This window comes from Rhincodon typus, chromosome 17 (genome assembly GCF_021869965.1).
Source record: "Rhincodon typus isolate 14 chromosome 17, sRhiTyp1.1, whole genome shotgun sequence".
Classification (NCBI taxonomy): Eukaryota; Metazoa; Chordata; class Chondrichthyes; order Orectolobiformes; family Rhincodontidae; genus Rhincodon; species Rhincodon typus.
The window spans coordinates 18,652,219-18,667,211 of NC_063348.1; the positions used below are offsets into that span (position 1 = coordinate 18,652,219).

The 14,993-nt window shown below is 41.0% G+C and overlaps 1 protein-coding gene across 1 annotated transcript in view; it reads right to left on the reverse strand.

The window, feature by feature from the left end:
• Positions 1-611: 611 nt before the first annotated feature.
• Positions 612-14,993, reverse strand: part of LOC109937249 (acyl-CoA (8-3)-desaturase-like) — a 36,936-nt gene continuing 22,554 nt past the window's right edge. Inside the window, exons 8-12 of the mRNA XM_048607168.1 lie at positions 14,044-14,141; positions 9,690-9,786; positions 7,832-7,911; positions 5,565-5,690; positions 612-3,740 (exon numbers count right to left, since the gene is read on the reverse strand). Coding sequence (XP_048463125.1) covers positions 3,689-3,740; positions 5,565-5,690; positions 7,832-7,911; positions 9,690-9,786; positions 14,044-14,141 — 453 coding nt within the window. The 3' untranslated portion in view covers positions 612-3,688. The remainder of the gene's footprint in view (positions 3,741-5,564; positions 5,691-7,831; positions 7,912-9,689; positions 9,787-14,043; positions 14,142-14,993) is intronic.

Here is a 14,993-nt window from a genome sequence, read left to right on the forward strand (position 1 = left end):
AGACTAGCTCCCAACAGGTACATTGGATAAGGAGGTCAAGGAAAGTGGGATGGAAGTTAGTGGTAAAGAGCAGGAAGTTTGAGGGTTGGGTTAGGGATTGGGACGGCAGACTACCCAAGAATCAAGAAGTGTTTGTGGCATAAAAAACAGACACTTGGAAGGGTAAAGAAGTGAACATAAAGAGCAAAAGTAGGAATAGATTGATGGGTTTGAGACGCAGAGGGGTGAGAGAAGACTCATCTGGATTAGTTGGGACAAATGACCTGTTTCTGTGCTGTAGACACAATACAACTCTGTAATGCTTTTAAAAATCTTGTACTGAAGCACTTCCAGTTAAGAATGGTGAAAGCAGCACAGATTGAGAATCAAAGCTGGGATTGTCAGGTCCTAGACACAAACTGAACCAAGCAACGAACTTAAAACTGAGCCAATGAACAGCAGAATTCACGTTAAATGAAGTACAGGCATCAAATTAGTGTGGTATAATGTTTTAGATACCAGCACATATACATAATAAAAATTAAGAACAGTGTTGATGTGGCTATAGTAATCTAACACAGCACTGATGTAAAAATGCTTTTTTATTCATTGTGAAAGTAATAGTCATTGGCTAAAAAAGAATACACAAGCCTGGATTAATTCAGTTTGATACCCTTACTTTAACAAAGCACATCCAGCAATCTAACTCTAATAACAAAGCTCTTTTGTTTGGTATCTCAAAATTATACGTTTAGGTTTCCTGCCTGACATATTGGTGGTAATCAATTTATTAATATTTGGTTACCATCAGCAATTTGATCAGAAAACTAGTGCCATTGTGTCAGTATCAGTTAGAATGCTGATGAACAGATGACCTGATTAAATGCACCACCTGCTGAGCTTTACAGGCCACAGTGCCCAAGGGTCATTCCACAGGATGTGGGCAGTGAACTGAACATAGTCAGTTTCAGTCTCTGGGGCTACGGTTATGAAAATCAGCCAGAACTCCTACTCCCAGTCACCACTCAGCAGATCACCTGCCTGAATGGCTGGCCTGAACAGAATTGGGATTGCCTACATTGCACCGACCATTGAAACCATTCATTAACGAGTCTCATTTGTCAAGGATGAAGTTATGGAGGAGAAAGGGCTGCTGGAGCCTCCGGAACTAAACCCTGCATAGGCCAGGACCATTAGGAAAGGTGAGGAAACTGGTTCATTGAAAACCTTGACCATTGCAGCCCTCAGTCTGAGACAAATGAATGGTCCTCATTCTGGAGATATCTTTGCAAATAGTTGTCATGGTGAATGGTTATGATTGAGCCACTGTGCAGCAGTATCTGTGAATATGTGTATGTGGATCTACAAGTACACAGAGATTGTGCGCTGTTATTAATTGTGCACATATGTATTCCTAATGTGTGTACACTAGAAATTAATTGCAACAGCCAACATCTTTGTTTACATTGTGGTGCTGACACCCAGTGGGCCATGCACCAGCTGCTCATTTTCCTCTATGAATCTCTGAACGAATGTTAACTAGTTTTGAGACACAGGGGATTTGCATGTTGAGGAACTGATCCAATCCCTCTCTAGTACCGGCATTTTCAGCAAGGGTCAGTATTTAGCAATTATGAATTAAAACCATGGCTAAGCATTCTTTCCCCTTTCTGTAAATAGAAGTCCTGGGTCCAACCGTACTGCTCCCTCTGTTATCCCCAGTGGAATCAGCTGACTCCACTGAGCCAAATATTGAGTCTGCAGTTCTCCTGTTCTGTGTAGGTCAGTCACTCACTGGTTAGGGCCTCAAGGGAAACACTGACTACACAAAATTAACACTGGAATTAAGCAAGAATTCAAAATTTTAACAATCACCACCTTGATATGGAAAAAAATAAAGACCACAATCTTCCTTGTAATACCTGTACCCCTGGATACCACCACCTCCACTTTCCCATATCCTCCACAAACTGGAATGAATGGTCCATGACATGGAAGCTGTTGACTGATGACCATGAGCCACCTTATTTTAAGATTACTTCTTGCCATCAACGAACCAGCACAGGTTCCACAGCATTCTCACACCTATCTTGAAATATAGATACACCAGCAGATGTACAGCATGCAGCCACTAGTGAATGCAATCCTTAGTATTGGTGGATTCCACCACTGATTATAACATAATATCATTGCAGAGAGAGACTGTTACAATCAATCACTGACCACATAACCAGAAATCACATATAAGCTTAAAGGTTATTGCTGTTCTGTAGTGGGTAGTGAATTAATATTTGATCATATTGCTCCATCCACTTTTAATGGGGGCACTAACTGACTTAAAATAATCAGTGGTCCAGTAAAATAAAAACATTATTTTACTTAGAATAATTATCAGGTGATAATTGAAAATAGAAGTGGGTGCTGCAGAGTGTGGAAACACCTTGCTGCACGGTGTGGAAACACCTTGCTGCACATCAGGTATTTCGGATGCAAGCTTCCTGCCAGGTTTTCATTTTACAGAATGTGCTCACTGTAAAAGTCTACAGCTTTGAGTTTTGTTTCATTTTAATGGTGCGAATGGTAACGTTTATGGAGACTGGTGCAAACGTCAGTGGCAAAGCAGGAAACATTATTTTACTTAGAATAATTATCAGGTGATAACTGAAAATAGAAGTGGCTGCTGCAGGGTGTGGAAACACCTTGTTGCACATCAGGTATTTCGGATGCAAGGTTCCTGCTGCTGATCACTGTGTGGGTCTTGCAACAAATGCAATTTCAACTCAGTTCGAAGTGGACATGGTCCTGCAGCACAAAATGTGAGATGGCAATCTTGGTACAGTGGAAAGTATGTTTCTGACATTGTGGAGGAGGCACACTGTTGGGGCAGAGTGAAGGGACCTTTTCTTGGCAGTGACACTGAGCCAGGATTTTCTCTAATGATTTCAGGACCCTGGTGTGACATTCGAATGGGGGATCAGAAGCTGACACTACGTGGGGAATAATCCCCGGCAGTGATTTTCCCCTAAATGATTAATTAATGACCCGGAAGCCAGGCCCACAGTAAATCAAGGGCGGCAGGTGGACTCTTGAAACTGGTAAACTAATAAGCACTGAAGAAGCAGGAGGTTGGCATTTCAGGTAAGAGAGAGGATGCCTTAAGGTGAAGGCACGCATTTTAAACATTGCAGTAAAAAAATGTCCTTAGTAACTGGAGAACTATTACAGAGTGGGAGCTCCTCCATCACAGAAGTCAGGCAAACAGGAAAGCCACATAGCATGCCTGCTGCCCACCCTGCTGTTTGGCAGGATGCTACCATGTTGATATCACCACCCATTCCTGCCTGAATTTCAGAAAAATGGAGCTGATAAACCAACATGCAGGCCAGTAACATAAATGTCTAGGCCCAATCCCTTCAGGGTGTAAAAATTAAATCCTGGAATGGAAAATGTTCTAGTCTCCAGCACTAGAATCCTTTGATAAGCATAAAGCTAATTCCCACACTTGTTTCATATTGAATTATATCTGTATTCTTATTGACAATAGCTCAGTTCCTTCAATTATAATTGCATCCCACTGGAGTTAACAACATTTCTTCTGTGGTTCTTGGGACAATGTCTACAAAATGGCAGTAGCTCCTTCGGGCACTGGTTTTCTTATCTGCAAGGCAGCAACTGCTTGAAAATGTGGTTAGTTGTTTGGTGCGACCAATCACTTGTGTAGATAAGCATCCAACCAGAGCTCCCCAGAGTCTTTCAAGGAACTGCAATAGAACACAAGTGGCAATTAAATTCCAAGTATTCTTTCTCATTGGGCTGCTAGTTAATAATGACCGTTTATCAAGAACTTCCTGTTCTGCCCATTTCAAGAATTAACACCTTTACCCAGAATGATCATAATGTGCCCTACACGGAGTAGTTGAAAAAAAACTGTTTGGATGTAGTTATGGGGAAGCTAAATAAGTATGAGAGCAAAGTAGTAGAGGCAAGATAAAATAAATACAGTGGGAGGACAGATTGGAATCAAATTGGCCTCTTCGTATGCTATTAATTATTCATAATTTCCAACCAACTCCTAGTGATGTGATGGTGTATTAGTGAGAGAGAGCCAACTCTAAGCTCCAACAGCTCATTACAGTGCACCACTGCCTGTGGTTTGACCTCTGGTCAGTACACTCCTGGTAGGGAACAGTCCCAAGCACATGGCAGAGAGCTGTCGCGAAACACGTCTGGAAAAACATCATTCCAATTTTATCCCTGTCTTCCCCTTTCCTATAGTGAAGGAAAAACACGTTTTGGAATATCGTTCCTTTGGACACGGACCTCTCTTGTACGTTGGCTGAGTCACCATTTTTCGGCTGATGTGAACAACAACAGCTTACTTGATTGCATGTAGCAGTTGTACGTAGCATCTTCCAACAAGATTAATAGCTAGTCCTTGGAGTCCAAACTGGTCCCAGTCTAGAAAACTAAGATTCTGGCTAAGATTAATTGAACCAGGACAATCTATATTCCTTTCCTTTAAATGTTACTTAACACACCAAGGGTTCACATTGAGACAAGCTGTTTCTAAGAAGTTGTTATCTCATTAGTCCCCAACAGTCTTTACCTCTCAAAAAATCCCAATGCCTTAGACAGGGTCAAATCTCTACTGAGTTAAAAATTTCTCCTTCTCCACAATGATCATGGACTGTCAGAGCTTTCTTTATTTTGTGATCAGACTGTACTATCACAAGAAAATCCCTTTAGCATCCCTATCCCTCTTGCACCGTCCCAATATGAAAATGTCTCTGAGGCAACTATCTGGACAATACAACAGAAATTGTTCCTCGACCAATAATCAATTCCTCATTCACCTGTAATGCTCAAATCTTTCTCGGTCTTAGCCTTTCTCATTTTTACTAAGGCCAGCTAACATAATCTTTCTCCTCACTGGGACAAGTTCAAGGTTCATGATGTTTTGTTCTAGTCTAATGCATTTTTTTTTTCGACCTTGGAGCTGTCAAACTCTTCATCACCCTCCCTTCTCAGTCGTAATTGTCCCCTGTATTAGTCCCAGACTCCTTCAAGGCTCACCTCTCTTGGTCTTCATCACTCAGGGACTTCAGAGACCACCTCCTAACCTCCCTCAGTTCTCACCTTCCGTGGTCCTCATTTTCTCCCGTTTTGCAATCTGATCATCACTTTAATGCCCATCTGGTTTAGCACATTTCACTTCAACTCTTTTCATCTCAGGTTACACCCTGGCCTATTAGATCTGACCTTTGCAAGAGAAACGCAGTGACAATTTCATTAATCTGACTAACACCGTTAAGGAGGTAAGCATTCTTTGACCAATTTACCATCGCTGCAAAAAGCAGAACAAGAGTTGTCATGATTAGGAAACCCAAGAGATTGACTTAAGTTTTAGAATATTATAGAAAGCCTGAAGTACAAGGGGTTGCACAATTTTTGGAATCCTGTGAAGGGTTAGTATTGGAAACAGGGCATCGAATCTTGGCTTCAATGATATACTGTGCAATAAAGGGTATTCTTACAGGTTAGGGTTGTTGTATTACTGTTAGCTCAATTCGGTTTTCTGTACTTACTGTACTATGTCTGCAAAGGCGGTGAATAAAGGCTTTGACTGGTACTCCAGGCCATGTTTAGCACAGAGTGACCTTACTAATGGTGCCACCTTGTGCAAGTTGTGCCTTGGCATTGTGGGAAACAGGCTGTAAACACAGAGAGACAGTTAAATAGGAGAGAGAAATTAGGACTGCTGGGGTAAAATTCAACCTCATTAGGATGAAAAAACAGTTGTTAGTGGATTGATTGTCAGTTTTTACACCCATCAAATTTTTATTTATCTTAAATTCACTGACCCATTTTGTTTTCCCATTGAGGACTCTAAACACACCTTGAAATTTATTTTATTTTCTGACTCTCACTAGCTTGAGTACCATCTTGGATGGATTGGTTTGTATATGATGTGGTCATTAGCACATCACTTCACTAAAGTCAGTTTATATTTCAACATGATAAGAATTACACAGCATATCAAGAACTATAGTGCATGCAGTCAATGCTGACACCCATTCCTCACAACACTCTTTGCATTGTACTATTTTAGGTAGACAGCTAATTGGCGATGCAGTGTCCACACCAACAGTTTGGGCTCAATTCCTGCACGAGCGGAGGTTACTATGAAGGAGTCTCCTTCTCAACCTCTCCCCTCGCCTGGGGTGTGGTGACCCTCAATTTTGGCTACAACCAATTGTCTCTAATGAGAGAGCAGCCATATGGTCTGGTAATATTATGGTGACTCCACGTATATAGATGCAAGCCCTTCTTTATCTTTTAAAGTAGCGCCAGGGACCCGGGTTTGATTCCACCCTCGGGTGACTGTCTGTGTGGAGTTTGCACATTCTCCCCATGTCTGTGTGTGTTTCCTCCGGGTGCTCTGGTTCGACAAAGATGTGCAGGTTAGGTGGATTGGCCATGCTAAATTGCCCATAATGTCCAGGGATGTGAAGGTTAGATGGATTAGCCATAGGAAATGTAGGGTTACAGGGATAGGGTGGGGGGTGGCGGGTCTGGGTGGAATGTTCTTCGTAAGGTTGGTGTAGACTTGATGGGCCAAATGGCCTGCTTCCACACTGTAGGGATTCTATGATTTACTTGATACAGATATTCATCGTGACAACTGTAATGACCAGTAGAGGAATCCTAAATTGATGTTTAAAAAAAACTATACTCTTCTGTCTAAATGTTCTTAAAACCCTGAAAGTCTTAAATGACTGGTATCAAACTCAAAATGATTAATATGACTGCTTCCAGAGCCTTTCAGCAATTGTCAGAGGAAATAAAGTTTAAATCATCTGACTGGGTTGTGACACTCCTTACATTGTGTGAACACTCTAGCCAAGTCAATACGAAGGATTAGTCGATAAGATATCTAGCATAGCCAGTACTGAACATAGGAGACCATTTAAAGTCATGACTCAGTAATAATCACTCTACAGTTAGCTCCTCCAAAATAGAATAGGTTTTGGCCAGGACGTCAAAATCCATCTCATTAGCTGAGTGACTAAACCTGAAGCCCAGTCACATGACTGAACCTATTGGCTTGTTTGAAATCACCTGACATTATACAGTTTTTGATTTTTTCATTAGTCTGCCTGTAATCTGTACTATACCTAGAAAGTGAACCGATTCAGAGCTTACAACTACTGTACCTCCATCAACAATTCAATTGTATCTAACCTCCTGTGAAAGGGATTTCTGTACACAGCCCACTGAGGGAACCTCAACTGGACACTGATGCTCTGTTCTGTTTAATTCATGTGAGTTAATTCCAAATGGTTTTAAGTAATTTGAAACTTCCCTCTTTTCTTTCTTGGATATATGTGTGTGATTACAGTTTCCGAAGCAGTCTACCTTGCTTTGAATAAACCCTATGTTACTTTAGCCTGACTGAATTTTCTGTGGGTAATCTTAAAGTTGGACTTCGCAAAAGAGTTTGGAGAAGGACATCACCAGCTATGTTTAAGGGGGAGAAAGAGAACCCATGTAATGGACATGACAGAAGGACAGTAAAAATAATTCAATTCACCTCTCTCTCTTTCTATGATACAACCATTCTCCCATAACTGTTTGACCCATGTGTAATCACCAGACTCCACCATGCACATTAAATAGATAAACTCTATGTTATTGTGAACTCAGCACCATCCTCCTCTGCATTCTAATCATAACTATATGGTTCCAGAGTCAATTCTACTCCATTCATAGTCCAACACCACAGGATGGGCAGTGCTCATGTGTCCTTTGTACAAAGCAAGTGTACCTCCTGTTGAAGGTTGGTAGTACTCACTGATGTTCAATCTGGAAGTTGAGGTGGCCTGTGAACCAGTCATTGAAGAAAGACTGATGGACGTTACAAGTGGCATGTAACTATAAGAAAACAAACCAGTTAGTGCTGTATTACTGTTACAAATATCGTAAATTATGGGACTCAGATCCCAAATACAGCAAACTTGCATCTAATGTGGTGAGCCCCTTCAGTAGTGGCATACCTACGCTGGTATATTAATAATTCTTATTTCACCAGCTGTATGGATTAATTCATGTTGGTAAGAAAACAACAAAGAGCTATCTGCAGGGCCAGGCCATTTGTCTGTGGCAAGAGGGTTCAAAACTAATTCGGGATAATGAAATGGAAGTCTCTTGTCTGTTAGGTACCAAGGAAATAAATAAAATAAAACAAAACAAAAAACTGTGGATGCTGGAGATCAGAAACAGAAACAGAAATTACTAGGGGAAACTCAGCAGGTCTGGCAGCACCTGTGGGAAGTAAGCAGAGTTAACATTTAGAGTCCAGTGATTCTTCGTCAGAATCAAGGAAATAACTATGGACCAGGGATAATCAGAGTTGTTATGGATATGACCACAGGACATATTGTACTTAGTACCATGTGGACTGGAGTCATATTTAGGTTAGATTGATTACAGATGACAAGTTCTATTTATGAAAACTCAGCAGCTTTTATGGTCAGCTTTTCAGGGAGAGTTCACAAATGACCAAATAACTGATATCACTGATTCAACCAAATTCCTCATATCCCACTGTACATGCATTCTCACTCAGCAATGTCCAACATGCAGCCTCCAAACTGAGACAGCTCTCAAATCCCAGGAAACCTAGTACAATTTGTGATTCAAGTTTGGACAAGGCTGATTTTAGTGCAATTGTCACACAAATGTAAGTCCTATGCCAGAACATCACCAAAACGCCAAAGTTTGCTTGTATCAGCAACTTCAGGTACATAGACATCAATGGAATCTTGGATTTCTCTGTCACATGGACTCCATGGTACATATTTTACGGCATCTGATCCATAAGGACAAAAGCTGAGGCACACAGTTGTATGCAAAAACAACCTCCAATGCTTATTTTATATTAATTCCTCAGATGAGCTCAGGACTAGATCCCCTTGCGAAGGTGATGGTGAGCTGCTTTCTTAAATCGCTGCAGTCCATTTGGTGTAGGCAGACCCACAATTTGGTTAGTGAGGGAATTCCAGGATTTTGATCCAGTGACACTGAAGGAATGGTGATATATTTACAAGTCAGGATGGTGAGTGGCTTGGGTGGAGGTTGGGGGGTGGGGGATGGGGCATGGGGGTGGTGGGAGGGTGGACTTGTAGATGTGGTTGCTCCATTTATCTTCTGCCCTTGTCCTTCTAGATGTTCATGGTCATGATATTTCAAGGTGCAATCTAAGCAGCCTTGATGAATTTCTGCAGTACATCTTGTAGATGGTACACACTACTAGTACTGAGCTTCGGTGGTGGAAGGAGTGGATACTTGTGGATGTAATGCCAATCAAGCAGGCTGCTTTGTTCTAGGTGGTGTCAAGCTTTTAGAGTGCTGTTGGAGTTGCACCCAACCAGGCAAGCAGAGAGTATTCCCTCACACTCCTGACTGTAGGTGGTGGACAGGCTTTTCCAAGACTGTGGAACTCTTCACCTTTCTCAGCCATTCCTTTCCACCACAATCTCTAAGTTCTTAAATTCAAAACTAGATTTCTGACATACCACGTCATCGGTTTCATCATTTGGTGTGATCAACATTTGGGGCTTTTACATCAATGTGCAAAGTGCATGAAGAGGTGTTGAACAGACAGGAGTACCCAACTTAGGCCAGTGTCCCAGTGACAGTTAGGTTCTTACCTGCATGGTCAGCCAGTCTTCCTTCTGATCATGGTCAATTATCATAGGAATGTGATTCATCTGAGTCACCCACACAAACCAATTACTTTCCATAAACCTGCAAACAGCAACCATGAAATTAATGATCTGACTGAAGGAATATGCTCCAACAAAATACGAATTGAATAAAATCTCTAATTTGGCAAATAAACACAGACCCCATTGGTACAGCAACCTTCTACTGATGCTGTCACTAAGTACAAAACCAATAAGAGGCTTTCAGCTCCTGCTTTAGGTGTGTCTGACCAGACTAAGATTTGTTTTCTGCCAACACTTACATGAGCTTCTTTAGCCAAACCAGGTACAACGTGTTGAGATGGTACTCCATATAAGAAAACTTTAACTGGAAATGATGTAATGTTAGGTGTTGGAGTTGTCAGGTGTTGGGCTGTGACTATTTATTTTGACAGTTTCTTCCAGCATGGATTGTCCATGGGGGCAAAAAAATGATCGCAAGACACTGCCTTGAAAACAAATGGTTTTTGTAGTTTGTGCGGATGACCATCTTGAGTTCTGTCATTGCCAGAAGGTGCTGGGTTTCTGTCAATTTCTGCCAGTACATTTCATTTCTTTTATATAGAACACGGTCAGTCTATGTCTCCCTCCTTTTGTTGTAGTAATTCCTATGCCATATCGAAGCAGATCAAGGAGTAACAATTAAATAGTCAGTTAGGTTGGTTGGTTGTTTTTGACCAGCTGGGAAGTGATGGGCCGAAGGGCCTCTTTGACTCTATGATTCATCCATCTTTTGTTCTTACTTATTGACCCCTTTAACTAATAAAATTCTAACAACATCAATCTTGAAAGCTCTATTTGGTTCAACACCTTGCTTAGGAAGAGAGTTCAAGATATCCTCTCTAAGTGAAAAAATGCTTCCTGATATCACTCCCAAATGATCTCAATCGACTTTCAAGGTTATTGTACCTTGTTCTACATTCCTCTACCAGAGGCAGTAGTCTCTTTGTGCAGAATTTAGCATTCCCACCTATGGCAGCTTAATGCTTGGAAGAGGACATTGAATCAGGCAGGAAGGTAGCAGGTGGGGATCCTGTTATTCTCCTGGCTCCACTCAGAATGAGTCAGTGGCGGGAAGGCCTGTGCATGACCTTGTCAACATGCAGCATTGGTTTCAGTTTTGTGGCTGAGAAAGGAAGGGTGTATCTAACTCTGCACTGGGGTTAAACTGGTTTGTGATTTTGAGCCTGACTGGTCTGTAAATCATTTCTCCACTGGAGGATTTTTATCTCTTGGAGATCCTTCACAGAAGATGTCATCCTATTAAGCCTGTTACTCGGCCCATTTCTCTATCTGGAGGAATCTTAGTCTCCTGAATTTTTTTGCAGAGGAACGCAGATATTCGCCTATCACCTGGGGGAATTTCACTCTCACGAATGTCAATTACGGAAAAACGCTGCTCCCTGGAGACAAGTAATTTATTTTCTCCCAGCATCCTGGATTTCTAAGCGAGGCAATTTCTTTTTAACCATATCCTGAACCTATGGACATTGGATTGGCTTCCATGGAGTTGTATACAGCTCATCTTCATTTTCTGAAACGATATCTTCATTCTCAATCTGCTAATACATCTGTATTGAGGTATGCAAGAGCTTTACTTCAACTTATGGAGGGCATTGGACATCTTCATTCATCCTCTGTAGATGTCTTCCCAGACATTTTCCCAACATCGGTGAGTTATTGGAGGATTGTTGCTTACTTATCATCGTCTCTGTCACTGGGATTGACACTTCATCTTTGAAAGACTGAAATGTTACTCTTGAACTTGTGTCCATTGTACTGTCCTGCTGTCAAAACAACTTCAGTGAAAGATTCATTAGTGAGCTCAAGTGGGCTATACTGTCCTTATTTTGGTTCCCCTTATGTGCATCCTCTCTCAAACTTTGCTGGTTTCTGTCATCTGAATTTTGATTAGTGATGATAACTATGTTTTGTTCATCTCCTGTTAGATTCTATATTCTTTATCTCTTAAATTACAATTTTGTCACGTTAAATCTGCTCTATGACATTCCTTGTGTTGCAGCATCAGTATAAATTAAATCCTTGGCCCTCAACTTCAATATTGTAGCTGTGCCTTATGCTCTGTGCTCACTACGGCAGCGACACTCATTGTGAATTATAAGTATTTGTTTTCTTGACTTCTATCTTTCCCAACCTAGTTCATTATTGTCGATTTAAAGATATTCCCCCTTCCCTAACAGAGATTTTTAACTTTACTCACTGAGCTCCAAAACAGTCACTTCCCAGCTGAACCTTGAATCCAGGCTACCCTACAGATTCTTCTTCTCTAAGGACTCTGTATCAGTCAAATGTGGATAACTGTTAAACTCTTCCTAGATCTCATTGCACTTTTTGCCAGGTCTGAAGTAAAGGTTTTAGGCTGAAAAGCTTGTCATTCCTATCACAAGTTCTGATGACTGCCTGTTTGTTCAAGCACATGTAACTGCTGACTGCCTGTCTTGGCATTCTTGAAGGGTTAAAGCATCTAAAACAGTGAAATCACTCGTCATTGAATAAATGCTTTCCTTAGATTATTCCCATGGTTATTACTTGGCATTTGAGCAATAAGGCCCAGTGTTCATCACAACCACAACCAGCTGAGTGGAGTGCTGCTCCAATCCTCCTTTCTATACGTTTTTAATCAATCTGTTTTGACATTTCATGGTACATCTCCCAGGCAACTGAAATTTGAACCTTCTGGCCGAGGTAAGAACATAACACTACCACTGTGCCACAAAATTCATTAGCAGTTAATGCATGCAATGTGAATTTAGTTGAATGCAATTGCTATATAATTAACATCCTAAACCTGCAACCTCCATTGCTTGGAAGAGCAAGGGCAGCATGGGGATACCACTGCTTCCAATTTTCCCTCTAAATCATACACCATCATCTTACCTTATTATTAAGATGATGGGACTCAGTGAATGATGCAAAGTGACTGCTGAGTTGTCACTGTTCTGAATGATTACTAATATACGCTTTTCCAAATATTATCTTGAAGTGTTTTCTTCTTGGAAAGTTGCTCGGTTGAGGGTGACAAAATAGGTTCTGGCCTGTGAAGCTGCCAGGACACATTATCCACTCCATTGAAGTTGATTTTGCAAGAAGTTTGTGTGAATTTCTTGTGCAACTGGCTTCAAGAAGGACCACATATGTAGATCATCACTGCAAACTTATTTTCACCTTTGTAGCACTGCCCAATTCCACCCCTCCAACAGCTCATCCGCTGAAACCATCTTTAACACGTTGTTCCGTTTAGACTTGACTATTCCATGGAAATTTTGACAATCATCCTATCTTGCATGGTCCATGGACTAAGCTAATAAATAAGTCTGCTGCCTATGTCCTAAATCCCAATTCAGCCATCACCTGTGCTTTCTGACTTCAATTGGCTCCGATTCAGAAGCACATGAATTGAAAAATTCTCATCCTTATTCTCAAATCTTTCCATGATTTTCATTCCCCAGTATCTGTAGCCTCCTCCAGATGTATAACCCTCCAAGATCTCTGGGCTCCTCTTATTCTTGTCTGTTGGCCATCCACAATTGCAATTGTTCTACCATTGGTGACTTCGCATTTAGGTTCCAAGGCGATAAGCTCTGGAACTTCCTCCCTAAACCTCTTTGCTGTTGTACATCTTCTTTCTCTTTTAAGGTGCCCCTTAACATCTACCTCATGACCAAGTTTAGTTGAAAGCCATTACAGGACAGGGAATGAGAAAGAGCAGAAAAACATGCAGTGAGACAGGAACAAATCGATGTCCTGTGCATCTAACAGCATTGAATAAACAAATGTACAAATCAATGACACAGCTTCAGCGAGTAGAAGTGTTGAATAAAGTGATCAAGATAAATCTGTAAATAGTCTGTCTGAGTACAAGAATAAATTTTCATTTATTAGAGACTGTTAATGTCGGGAGCTAGAAGGGGTGCCAAACAAGCAGCGAGGTAGAAATAGTTAGTGGCAGTGAATGAGGAACGAACGCACAGGCAGAGAAAATGGCAAGAGAGAAAACAAAGATAATGATCAAGAAAGTAAAAGACAGGTGGAAAAAAAGAGAAGAGAAACAAAATAAACAAACAAGATAAACAAGAGGTTAATACTGCCCAAACCTATTCAAACGTATTAAATCAAACAGGGAGCAAAAAGACCATTCAGCACAACTAGTTCCCTATAGCTACAGTTATGCCAGGCATTTAATGGATGGTTAAAGTACTGCAGGCACACAGCATCAATTACTGCAATTGTTCAACAGACAAACACATAATACAGTTAGCATTTTGATTGGGAGCCCCACCTCACTAGAAAGAACATTAACAGAAAACCTTGAATGCCAAGCAGTGGGATGTAAGTCAGGCTGATACGAATGTAGAAAGACACCATCCAGGCCAAGTCCTATAAAAGGCAAGAAAAACATCACTATATTAATTAACCATTCCTTTCCTTTCCAGTTTTGTTAGTCCTCTCCTGAGAGTAGTAACTAGTCTCAGGGTTCAGGTCCTTCTATCACTTCACCCCACTGACTCGTCTCCATTTGTGAGCTGAGACAGAGGATATTAACAGGCTTTTGATAAACTGGAATGGGGGATGACAATGAAATCGTAGCTAACCCTATGCTCAACAATCCTGTACCCAATCAGCAGCCACAGCATCGCATCGACTCCAGCCAACTCCTATTGAACATCAACAGTCTACAAATGAATCACATGGAAATTTCAAACTAGAAGTTAAATTGTGAAAATACTCAGCAATACAGTTTACAGATTTTGTTCCAGATGTAGGTTATGTCAGCAGATCTGTTTAATGCCAGCAATAGGTAGAATGGCCACTGGTTACAGGTTTGTTGCTAGTAATGGGAATAATTTGAATTAAAAGAATCCCACAAGAAAGAAACAGGTACAATATTACAATGATGGATTCTTCTTATAATGCATTAATGCTTATATATTAGACAATCTTGAAATTAGTAGTAGTTAAGATGGATAGCTTCTGATTAATCATTTTCCATTGTAGAACTCTTTCAGGAGCAACTGGGCTGTTCACTACACCAGTGACTGGATGGGGGAAGGGTTCCTATTGTGTTTGAGCAGAACTCATGAGGAGCCAGCCCGACAGACCATGATGTGCACTGTCTGCATCAAATGAACAATGATGTACTCAGCACTGTTTGAATGGAGACAGATCAGGGAGTTTGCTGACTTATTTAGGTCTGTCTGTGAGCCTGTGTGAGAATTTGCGCTGAGGTTT